The following is a 13,163-nucleotide window of genomic DNA, read 5'->3' on the forward strand; positions in this document are numbered from 1 at the left end:
AGAGCGTTATTCTTTCTAGCCAAAATGATTTTATTCCATTTTGCATGTTCTGGTAAGTTTGCTTCCCCTTCCTCCCTCCAGATGCATCTCCGTACTCTGATATGCCTCACGAGGGGCCAAGGATGACCAGCTCTGTCTGCTCATTAGCACAAGGAAGAATCATCTCACCATGGAAGGTATGTGCACATGTGCCACGCAGGAAGGTGGTCAACCTCTTCAGCTCAAGTCACAATAAAAGAACGGTCAATTAGTCAAATTCTACCAGCTGAGTTAAAAAATATACTCCCATCAAGTAGACTTCCTTCTCTAAATGCTACAGGACAGTGAAAAATGTGCAGATAAGTGAGATTTGTCATCTTTTTTTCTTCTAATAACATAAGCTTCAGGCTGGACGCAGGATGGCTAAATAGATGCTTTAGGAAGGTCAGCCTGAAGACACAAGTGACCAGAGACCCAAAGCCATCCAGGGTCAGCCATATTGCCAGCACCAAAGAGGCGGTGGGGCCACCTGCTGGAAGGTTTGGGCATCGCTCTGCCTGCTTGGTCCTCTGCCTCCTTGATGGCCTTTGAACCAGGACTATGGCAGGACCACAATCTTTTTCTCCAGCTTCTGTGGTGGGAAGAGGAAATTTCTCATAATCTCATCCAGCTCTTCAAGGGCCAGCTGGGCATGGAGCCTGGCCACGTCATCAGGCTCCAAACGCACCACGTGTTTCAGCAGGTGGTAGAGATCCTTGAGGACATCCCTCAGCACCTGTATGAGAGAGACACTGTCATGATTATGTGTCTGCTGTGCCAAAATTTCTCAGAAAAACCCATCCACCTTCTTCAGCCTGAAAAGTTCTGTGATGAAACTCACAGGCTCCCTGAAGAAGATTCTGAATGACTTTCTCAGATGGAAGGAGGGGTAGCTGTACTGAGATAGACTTTCTTTTGGGTTTCTCATGACCCTTGACACCAAACTATACCAGCCACGGGGGCTGCTACTCCTTTATCCCCAGGCCAAAGTATAGATCCCAGGCCCCTTCCTTCAGTCCCAAAGCATGGCATAGACCTCAGGACCACAGAGAGATCCTAGTGCCAGATAGGGTTACTCCTAGAGCATAATTACCAGCATCTTCCTCTCCAGCTCCCACAGAACCCTCTGTGGACACCCATCTGCGGAAATCTATCTTATTAGGAGACTCAGAAGGCTACCTATCTCTTCAGCAAGCATGCCTTTCCCTGCCACTGCTTTAAAAATTTTCCACCCCAGTTCCATCTCCATGCCCTTCCTTAAGTCACTATAATTTTTTTTTCAATTGCAACGTTGCAACAGGAAACAAGGGAGGGCTCTGTAAGATAGAGCCGCACCCATCTTTCACGTCTGATGCTCTCATCTTAGGCTCTGGTATGGAACTGGGAGGGTGCCAAAGCACCTACTCCCAGGAGCTCCTAATTTCCTCTAAAATCCACCTTGGCTCTGGAGTTACAACTTTTAGCAGGAAACAGATTTCAAAAGAACAGGGAAACTCAGAGTAAGAGGTCTCAGGGATCAGCTCGCCAAACTGGAGACTGAAGACACCAGGTTGTAGGGGGTCACGTGACTTATCTGTGGCTTCTTGTGAAATTTCTTCTGGTCTAGGGCTCTTTCGCCTCAAAAACTACTATTTTTGGATCAGGTACCATATTAGGTATTTTTCATATATTATCTAATTTTTATGCCAGTCATATACTTATTAGCCCCATTTTACAGATGAGAACATAGATCAGAGGGTTATATAACATCCCAAGATTACACAGGGAAAAAATGGGGGAGCCAGATTTTAAACATCCAGAGCCAAAGTCCTTATTTATTTTTAAAAGATTTTATTTATTTATTTATTTATTTATTTATTCATGAAAGACACAAAGAGAGAGAGGCAGAGACAGGCAGAGGGAGAAGCAGGCGCCATGCAGGGAGCCCAATGTGGGACACAATCCCAGGACTCCAGGATCACGCCCTGGGCCAAAGGCAGGCGCTAAACTGCTGAGCCACCCAGGGATCCCTTATTTATTTTTTTAAAGATCTTTTTTTTTTTTTTTTAAAGATTTTATTTTATTTATTCATGAGAGATGAGAGACAGAGACACAGGCAGAGGCAGAGGGAGAAGCAGGCTCCAGGCAGGGAGCCCGACGTGGGACTCGATCCTGGGACCCCAGCATCACACCCCGGGCCGAAGGCAGGTGTTCAACTGCTGAGCCATCCAGGCGTCTCTCTTATTTATTTTTATTGAAAATGTAATACAGTACAAAAAAGTACATATTAAAAAAGAAGTCTCGGGGGTGCCTGGGTGCCTTAGTCGGTGAAGGGTCCAACTCTTGATCTTAGCTCAGGTCTTGATTTCAGGGTCATGAGTTCAAGCCCCACACTGGGTGTAAAGCCTACTTAAAAAAAAAGTCTCTCTTCTACTCCAGACTCTTAGTCTCCTTTCTCAGAGGATTTCACACTTAATGGTGAGAAATGTTCTATGTGTTTGTAAGCATATACATGTATGTGCCTCCCCCCCACCCTTTTTAAATCCACAGAATTATATTTTATGCTGTTATGTGCCATCATTCCCACTGACTTACTCTATTTTGAAGATCTTTTTTTTTTTTAAGATTTTATTTATTTATTCATGATAGAGAGAGAGAGAGAGAGGCAGAGAGAGAAGCAGGCTCCATGCGGAGAGCCCGATGCGGGACTTGATCCGGAGCCTCCAGGATCGCGCCCTGGGCCAAAGGCAGGCGCTAAACCGCGGAGCCACCCAGGGATCCCCTATTTTTAAGATCTTTTGTATAATTGGTACACACAGAAATACTTTTTTTAAAAAAAAATGTTTTATTTGTTTATTCATGAGAGACACACACCGAGAGAGGCAGAGACACAGGCAGAGGAAGAAGCAGGCTCCCTGCAAGGAGCCCGATGTGGGATTCGATCCCAGAACTCCGGGATCACACCCTGAGCGTGAAGGCAGACGCTCAACCGCTGAGCCACCCAGGCATCCCCCAGAAATACTTTTTTAAAAAATTGGCTGCATAGGGCTAATGCCACACAATTTATTTATCTGCCAATGAAATTCATTAAAAAAAAATCTTTTGATATTGCAAATACTGCTGCAATAAACACTCTACTCCCTAAGTCATTGCAGACACAGACAAGTGTATCTACAGGACAAATATCTAGAAATGGAATCGCTGGGTCAAAAGGTAACACACATACAAAATTTTGATAGATGTGGCCAGAGAGTTGAAATAATCTACAATTCAATGTGACACTATATTCTTATCACTGCTACATACGTACTGTAAATTGTTTATCTCTACTTATCCACCAAGTGAAAAACAGCATAGGGATGTTTTAAATTTGCATATTTCTAATAAATACATAAACTATACATTTTTCTCCTAAGTGTAACTGAAATTTACCATACTGATTTGTAAGAGCTCTTTGTATATAAAAAAAAGGTCTATCATTTATAAGTTGCAAATATTATTTGTCATAGTTGGCTTTGTGAAATTTTTTTCCAGTAGAGAAATCTGCATTTTTGATGTAGTTAAATTTATCAATTTTTCCTTTATGGTTTCTTGATTTTGTATTTTGCTTAGAAGAGGGCCTATAATATTAACCACTATCCTATGCTGTATTGTCTTTATTTATTAATAATGCCACCTGACATGCATCAAGTTGGGTTTATTTCACTACATGCAAGCATCTCTGACAATAATTGGTTTAAATGGTCTTTAAAATTTTTTCTCACCACTTTATTTTTTAAGGATTCATGGATTGATTGATTGACTTATAAATGTAGGCCTTATGGGGCCTGAAATCATGACCCTGAGAGTAAGAGTCACATGCTCTACTGACTGAGCCAACCAGGCACTCCTCTCAGTACCTTGGAATGTCAAGCATTGGCTGTATCCTGAAGTTTATGCTAATGTGTAATTTCCAAAAATGGAGAAAGATCAGAAAAAATGGAATAGGAGCATGTAGACATTCATCCATTTTTTCCCTTTTGTGGCTTTTCATAGAAACCATGTAATAAATATACATAGTAGCTTATGTGCTCTAAACATGGACTGTCTTTAAAATGTATATATTAAAAAACTGGCTGCTGGGGCACCTGGGTAGTGGTTGAGCATCTGCCTTTGGCTTGGGTTATGATCCTGGGGTCCAGGAATCAGGTCCCACATTGGGCTTGAGAAGTAGGAAGCCTGCTTCTCCCTCCGCCTATGTCTCTGCCTCTCTCTCTGTGTCTCTTATGAATAAATAAATAAAATCTTTCAAAAAAGAAAACACCTGGTTGTCTCTAGGGAAGGTAACTGGAGAGGGATATGAGGGAATTATGTACTCTTGTACTTTTTAATATTGTATTTTATGAATATATTACCTACTACAGAATAAATGAGCTTTTTGCTTGACTGAATTAACTACTAGGCAAAGGTTTTCCATAACACCATTTAACAGGTAGAAGAGGTATAGAACCTGACTTTAAAGGTTTACTGTCTGATAGGGAAGATAAGTCATACACATAAATAAAGAATACAAAACAAAATACAATAAGTGTCCTAACAGAGCACAGAAAGAGTATAAAGAGAGGTTATAGGAAACAGAGGTCACATTTTAGGAAAAGGAAGTGAACTGGAGATGGTGAACAGAAATGATAGGAAATGTACCGTAACAAGTACAGTCTGAACTATGTGGGTCTATTTATATGTGATATTTTTGATACAGTACTGTAAATATATCTTCTCTTCATTATCATTTTCTTACTAACATTTTCTTTATTCTAATGTACTTTACTGTAAGGAGACAGTATATAATATATATGACATAGAATATATATTAATAGACTGTTTACACTATCAGTAAGGTTTCTGGTCAACAGCTATCAGTAGTTAAGTCTCTGGGGAGTCAAAAGCTACAAGAGGAGTTCTGACTGCACCAGGGTGGGGGTGGGGTGTGGGCATCCCTAACCGTTGCATCATTCAAGGGTCAATTGTACATGCTCTGGGCTTGAAGTCCCCTGAGTTTTCCACACAAGTATGCTAACTGTGTAGCATCACATATCTTGGACTTGCTAAAGAAGAGAGAAAGAGCTTTTTCCATACATTGATATTCTTTTTAAAAAAATTTTATTTATTTATTCATGAGGGACGGGGGGGGGGGGGCAGAGACACAAGCAAAGGGAGAAGCAGGCTTCATGCCAGGAGCCTGACATGGGACTCGATCCCGGGTCTCCAGGATCACGCCCTGAGCTGAAGGCGGCACTAAACCGCTGAGCCACCTGGACTGCCCCATACGCTGATATTCTTTAAGAGCAAGGATGATGGGGAGTAGAAAGAAGAATGTAGGGGAGAAGGGGCATATAAAACAAGCCCCCAGGCCACTCACTAGTCTCCCTCTTGTTCCCTGTGTACCAGGTGTGCTGGCGGGGTGGGCTTTCTTTCTTTCTTTGAGCAAAGCTCCTTCCCAGTGCAAGGCCTTTGCATATGCTGTTCCCTCATCCTGGAAGACTATTTTGCTTCCTCTTCACCCAGCAACGCCTGCTCACCCACAGCCTAAAATACCCCTTCCTCAGGAATGCCTTCTCTAACTCATCTAGGTAAGTCTTTTAACTCTGCCTGTAGTTCTGTTTGTAACTTATATCATAGTTGTAATTTAAATATTTATTGTGTAGGGATCCCTGGGTGGCGCAGCGGTTTGGCGCCTACCTTTGGCCCAGGGCGCGATCCTGGAGACCCGGGATCGAATCCCACGTCGGGCTCCCGGTGCATGGAGCCTGCTTATCCCTCTGCCTGTGTCTCTGCCTCTCTCTCTCTCTCTGTGACTATCATAAATAAATAAAACTAAAAAAAATAAATAAATAAAAAATAAAAAATAAATAAATAAATATTTATTGTGTAATTAAAATTATGTTTTCCTCACTGGATCACATATACTGTTGACACTGAAGCCGTATCTTGCCCTGTTCATTCTGGTGTTGTCCCAATGCCTCATATAGTGATTGGCACATGGCAGAGACCTAAAAAATTTATGAATGAAAGAAGGCATGTATGCATGTTACTGCTGACCAGTTTCTCACTTGGTAAAAACTAAAAATTATAAGAAATGCCAAACAACCAGGCTCCCTACATGGGTGTGTGACCTGTGTAGTCACAGTAGGTCCCCCAGTCAAGAAGGGCCACATGCTAGGTTCAATGATCTGCTATTGTTGTCTTAAAATTCTTAATAATTTTGTCTTTGGATGTGTATTTTGTAAATGAAGCACAGGGGAACACAATATGCCCGACACATTTGTCCACCATTCTTTGCAAGTGATTCCATGCCACATGAGCACAGAATTCTGATGGGCCCACAACGTGTGGGGTTCAGCAAGACAAAGCCAGTAAAAGGGCAGCATGTTTGTTATATTCACAAGTGAACAAATGGAAGCACTGATAGCCCAGAGAGGCCGTACTTTCCATTCCAACCAGAACTTGCTTCCAATGCAGAAAGGCGGCAATGGCTTTCTAAGAAACATGGATTAGTAAGGTACCCCATAATATCCTTTATGTTTAGCCAACCATTTATTCTGAAATTGATGATATACAGGAAATAGGACAATACGCAGTTCTTGTTCCTTTCAGTCCTTTCTTATTCACCAGTAAACTGAAGGTAAAGACTATTGGCAGAATGTGCACATATTAAGAAGTGAAATAAAAGCAGTTGAGCTAGCTTTGTGCAGTTTCACTGTTCTGCTAAAAAGGAAATACATATGCACGTATAAACTACAGAATACAATTTGCATAATTTTGGTGATTCCACATATGAGTTAAATGCTCTTTTCTTCAAAGGTTTTATTTATTTATTTGGGAGAGAGAAAGTGCATGCGCACACTGGAGCAGGGGTGGGTGGGTGAGGGGGAAGGGACAGAGGGGGAGGAAGAGGAAGGGGGAAAGAATCCCAAGTAGACTCTGTGCTGAGTGTGGAGCCCAACGCAGGGCTCAATCTCATGACCCTGAGATCATGACCTGAGCCGAAACCAAGAGTCAGAAGCTCAACCACCCAGGTGCCCCGTGAGTTAAATGATCTTATATCTGCATTTACAACTATCTTTGCACAGTATAAAAATGAACTGTAAAATTCATGCTAATAATTTCACATTTAAAATTTTCTCTACTTAGAACAACATTAATAGCAAATAAACACATGACAAAAAAAAAACACACGACAAGTTGAGGGTGAGAAAAATTGTCAAAGAAAGGAAAAAAACTTTATATACCATTAACAGCATGTTTTCCTTATTTTTTTGAACCAGGGATCCCACATTTTCATTCTGCACTGGGCCCCACATACTATGCAGTTGACCCTGCAGGTAACTCTCAATGCTCCCTGCCCAGTGCCCCCACATAATGTGCCTAAATACTCTGGGCAAACCTCATAGAGATGCTGTCCCATATATGGGGCAGCTATTTCCAGGTTTTCTCAGGGAGCTGCTGAGATGTAATAGGAGTGGGTCTCCTAGCACAAGCGCATCTGATGCTGACTAGGCAGGGGAGGGGGGGGCTGTCCCCACTGCCCTTTGGTAACCTCTCTTTCCTCAAGGCTAGCAGTGTAAAAAGGAGAGATGATTCCCGAAAGAGGATGACTCCCCAGAGCTACTGCCTCATGATTACTCACTCATCCAATAATCATTATTAAGGGCCTACTTCGTGCCCAGGCAGTGTGCTGGTGATAAAAGCATGAATAATGCACAAACCCTACCCTCTGGCAGCTACAGCCTAGCGGGGAGGCAGACACACACACTAGAGAGTATGATCTCCTCTCAAAGTGGTAAGCTCCACACTTCTGTGGAAGCAAAGGAAGGGATTTCTGCCTGTGAAGGTGGGTAGAGGGAGAAGATTTGCCTACCATATGATAGGGGCTTCACTCTGACTTTTATTTGTAAACAAAGGGTAGCACCATGGAATGGCTTGGGGAAGCTTTAGCAAGTACCCTCAGCCTCAAGCCACCTCCAATAAATGCAGATTCTAAGCAAACCTGGCCTGCTTATTATGTGAACACAGTGTAAAGACAAGTCTCCTGACACTCCTTCCAATGGCTTTCAGCCTGAAGTGTCTCTTATATAGAAATTCTAGGGTTCCCACTGTTTATTACAAGGTCATCTTTTTTCTTCTTCTTCTAGAGGAATCTTTCACCTACTCAGAAATCTCTTTGAGAATTTTTGCTAGAGCCTCCTAACACTCAAAATAAGGTTAGCTTTTACTTGTTAAAAAGAGAGGTTCTAAGGCATTCTGTTCGGTTGAGGTACTCTGCTTCTTCCTGGTGTGGGTAGGAATTCTCCCTTTGGCACTGTGTGTCCTTAAAATAACAACAATGCTTGTGCAAACACCACTTCATGCTCGAGGGGCACTGAGTTCCTTGTTATCAGTTACCGGATCTCCTTTTTTGGGTAACTGAGTGTTAGGCAAAGGCTCCTTAATTAAGGGGTCTATTTTAGCAACCCACCTTGGAAAGGCTTCTTCCCAATCCCTGTAACACTGGGGATCCCACACATCACAGGACTTCCTCTGGACTCCCCAAGGATCAAAGCTTCCTGACAGCCGGGGATTGTCACCAAATCCCACGGATCACGGGTTGAAGACAAGGAGAGTTCAAAGGTAAAGTTACTCACAGGAGCCACTGTGGTGGGCAGGATATAGGCAATCCCACGGAGGAAACCTTTCATTAAGAGTTCAACAACACCTGCCCTGCTCTTCATTCCCCACCCTCCGCATGGAGGCCCAACGACTCTAGGGAAATGCAAAGGGGACACAGGTGTGTGTGGGGTGGGTGCATCTTATCCAGAGGAGATCTGGCTTAGCTTTTTGTAGCTGGTGGTTGAAAGAAACATTTTCATCACCCGAGAAGCTCTTAGGCCAGGGGTATCTTAAAGCAGTACACAGATTCTTAGTCTGAAAACTCTTTGGAAAGGGGTGGAGTTCAGGTGTTGTCTTAAAATAATTTAGAGCTCGCAGGCAACACACACATACAAAAACACACGCATGCACATGCACACACATACACACATGGTGGGTCCCAATTGGGTGAAGGCCCGCATGCAGGTGGTGAAAGAATTCACCCAAGGTAGAACAAAAGAGATAGAAGTTTATTGAATAAACTGCAAGTTAGAAATGGGCAGGACAGCAAAGCAGAGACTGCTGCTTGGAGGCAGTGGTAGGAGGCTGTAGTTGAGGAGAGAAGAGAGGAGGTACGGGAACATATGAAATTTTCCTTTTATGGTACCTATGCTGGGTTGTAGGTAGCCCACTGGCCACCTCGCGCTTACGGATATTTTGAGGTGGATTGTCTAATAGCCTGCTTGCATTCAACCCAGTGGTCACTGTGGGCCCTTTTACCTTAGGTATCCACTGCTCAAGTCTGTTGCCTACAAGTGGCCTCTACAACACACACACACACACACACACACACACACACACACACACAGGCTCTCTCTCTCTCTCTCTTCCTCTCCTCTCCTCCCCCTTCCTCTCCAGGCGCCAGTTCCTTTCCTTGAAGCACACAAGGCTGATGCTTCAGGAACACTGCCAGTCTTTAGGGTTAGAACCGGCTTAGAAGGGACACCTGGGTGGCTCAGTGGTTGAGTGTCTGCCTTCCGCTCAGGTCTGATCCTGAGGCCTGGGGATCAAGTCTTGCATTGGGCTCCCTGCAGGGAGCCTGTTTCTCCCTCTGCCTATGTCTCTGGCTTTCTCTCTGTGTCTCTCATGAATAAATAAAATCTTAAAAAGAAAAAAAAAAAAAAAGAAACGGCTTTGAAAAAACCAGATGAGGAATGAAAGCTGGTGCAGCCACTCTGGAAAACAGTATGGAGGATCCTCAGAAAGTTGAAAATAGAGCTACCCTACCACCCAGTAATTGCACTACTAGGTATTTACCCCAAAGAGCCAACTGTAGTAATGTGAAGGGGCACCCACACCCTAATTTTCACAGCAGCAATGTCCACAATAGATAAACTACAGAAAGAGCCATCTGTCCACCAGTAAATGAATGGATAAAGAAGATGTGGTATACATATACAGTGGAATACTAATCAGCCAAAAAAAAAAAAAAAAAAAAAGAAAAGAAAAGAAAAGAAAAGAAATCTTGCCATTTGCAATGATGTGGATAGAACTAATGGAACTAGAGGGTATTGTGTTCAGGGAAATAGGTCAATGAGAGAAAGACAATTATATGATCTCACTCATATGTGGAATTTAAGAAACAAAACAGAATCATAGGGAAGAGAGAAAAAAAAGATGAAATCAGAGAGGGAGACAAACTATAAGAGACTCTTAATCATAGGAAACAAACAGGATTGCTGGAGGGAAGGGGTAACTGGGTGATGGACATTAAGGAGAGCATGTGATGTAATGAGCACTGGGTGTTATATAAGACGGATGAATCACTGACCTCTACCTCTGAAACTAATAATATATGTTAATTAATTGAATTTAAATTTCAAAATAAAAAGAGTACCCTTAAAAAATGCCATTGGACTCTTGAGAGGGACTGCATTGATTCTATAGATGGCATTTGGTAGTATTGACATTTTAGCAATATTAATTTTTCCAGTCCACAAAGGTGGGATATTTTTCCACTTATTTCTATCATCTTTGATTTCTTGCATTAGTATCTTACATTTTTCAGGATAGAGATGTTTCATCTCCTTAGTTAACTTTATTCCTAAGTATTTTATCGTTTTTGATGCCATTCTAAATGGGATGAGTTTATTTTTCAGAAAATTCGTTGTTAGTATATAGAAACATTATTGATTTTGTATGTTAATTTTGTATCCTATAACTTTTTTCAAAGATTTTATTTATTTATTCATGAGAGACATACACACACAGAGAGAGAGAGAGAGAGAGAGAGAGAGGCAGAGACACAGGCAGAGGGAGAAGCAGTCTCCCTCTGCAGGGAGCCCAATGTGGGACTCGATCCTGGAACCCCGGGATCACGCCCCGGGTCAAAGGCAGGCGCCAAACGGCTGAGCAACCCAGGCATCCCTGTATCCTGTAACTTTGATTATTGATTTAGATCCAACCAAAATTTGGCTGAGTCTTTAGGAATTTCTACATACAAAGCCATGTCATCTGAAAATAAAGACAATTTTTCTTCTTCCTTTCTAAGAAGAAAAAAGCACATGAGGCAGGGCATATTAATAAGGAAATGCTGTGAGCAAAAGACTGCCTTGGGCACACAGGTGCACTTTCAATGGAAAAGCAGGAAAACAGTGTTTGGTTCTTTCAATGAGCTTGACCTGGAACATCCTAGAAGCCGTTGTTTTATCTTTGAGTTGAGATCAAAAGAATAAATGGCAAATATCTTTCTTCTTTATAATTCCTAAATGTATTTATTTGATTATAAAAGCAACATAACCACATGATTGTAAAAGCAATATAACCGAAACACAGAATACTGGAAGAGGAAAAAAAGTCTTTAGTCAAAAACTACCTGACACAAGCTCCATTAGTAAAGACATTTAGTAATTAGTAGATTCATTTACAGTTTTCAAATATTTTTTTTAGTATTTTTAAAAGTTTCTTTTATTTATTTTTAAGTAGTCTCTACACACAATGTGGGGCTCAAACTCAAGACCCAAGATCAAGAGTTGTGTACTCTTGGGACGCCTGGGTGGTTAAGTGGCTCTGCCTTTGGCTCAGGGCATGATCCTGGGGTCCTGGGACTGAGTCCGGCATCAGGCTCCCTGCAGGGAGCCTATTTCTCCCTTTTCCTATGTCTCTGAGTCTCTCTCTGTGTCTCTTATGAATAAATAAATAAAATCCTAAAAAAAAAAAAAAAAGAGTTGTGTGCTCTTACTCTTCCAACTGAGTCAGCCAGGCAGCCTTATTTTAATATTTTAAAAATCATTTATCAAGGTGATTTTACAAGTAGAACTTAGGTGGATGAAACTACTATCCTTTTGTGATCATGTGGGATCAATAAGACACAACACAAATGGTCACAAGTAAGACATTTACAGAAATAACTATTGAAAGAGGCTATCTAGCAGAGGATTTTCCATCTATAATTTCTTAATATTTAAGGGAAAAATTGGTTGCTAAATATAAAAGGATAAAAAAGTTAAATGCTAGGATACCCTAGCTGTTCTCAGAAAAATCTTCCCATAGAACCAACACAAGGCAAAAAAAAAAGATGAGAAAGAAAGCTCAATTTTGTCCAATCCTATCACGGGCCAGTTGTGACTTCTTTGTGGCTAATAATTGGGCACAAGGACAGAAACAGGGAAGTTAGACATTGAGATAGAAAGTAGGGGCAGACAGGAGAATGGGGGTGGGGTGGGGTGGTGGAGACTGGCGTTAGTGGTGGAAACTGGCCTGGCAGGCAAAAAAGATTCTCTAGATTGAGGCCCAGAAGAAGCCCCCAGAATCTTACTGTTTCTGTTTACAACATGCTGGAATAGAGCATTTGGTGTAGTATGAATCTGTCAGGAGGCCGCAGGCCATCTACTAAGGGTCCTCATTTTGACCACTGAGCCTCCATGTTAAGACCAGTGTATGACTTGGTGGCTGAGGGCAATGAGAGTGAATAGATGGGACTAAGTGTAGGGTCAAGGATCAAGAGAGTACAATGCAGCCACCTTTTCCCAAACCCTGTGCAGGAGGCTCTGCTAAGCATTCTGGGTAAGGAGGACCTGTGCCCATCCTTCTGGAGGCACTTCACCTCCAGAGTGGGAGACAGACACACAGAGCTGAACCTAATGGCCTGGTGGCAGGTGAATCGAGTGTGGCAAATAATGGTGTTCCCTATCCCTAGCCAGGGAATCTTGAGCAAATGACTTCAGCTCTCAGAACACCAGTGATCTGAGGGTCAGCCCCCGTGGCACAGCGGTTTAGTGCCGCCTGCAGCCCAGGGCGTGATCCTAGAGACCCAGGATCGAGTCCCATGTCGGGCTCCCTGCATGGAGCCTGCTTCTCCCTCTGCCTGTGTCTCTGCCTCTTTCTGTGTCTCTCATGAATAAATAAATAAAATATTAAAAAAAAAAAAAAGAACACCAGTGATCTCATCTGTAAAATGGGGATAGTACTGCCACCTTCTAAGGATGTTGTAAGAATGAGAGTTAATGTCTATAAAGATCCAAGCACAAAGACTTGCATATGATGAGTGCTAAATAAGTGGG

At 42.3% G+C, this 13,163-nt stretch overlaps 1 protein-coding gene across 3 annotated transcripts in view; it reads right to left on the reverse strand.

Moving 5' to 3' along the window:
• Positions 1-9: 9 nt before the first annotated feature.
• TANGO6 (transport and golgi organization 6 homolog) overlaps positions 10-13,163 on the reverse strand; it is a 195,529-nt gene continuing 182,375 nt past the window's right edge. For all 3 annotated transcript variants that reach the window (XM_072731624.1, XM_072731623.1, XM_026011568.2), the window contains one exon: positions 10-754. In XM_072731624.1, coding sequence (XP_072587725.1) covers positions 578-754 — 177 coding nt within the window. In that variant the 3' untranslated portion in view covers positions 10-577. The remainder of the gene's footprint in view (positions 755-13,163) is intronic.

The sequence above is a fragment of the Vulpes vulpes genome, chromosome 12 (genome assembly GCF_048418805.1).
Source record: "Vulpes vulpes isolate BD-2025 chromosome 12, VulVul3, whole genome shotgun sequence".
NCBI classification, from domain to species: domain Eukaryota; kingdom Metazoa; phylum Chordata; class Mammalia; order Carnivora; family Canidae; genus Vulpes; species Vulpes vulpes.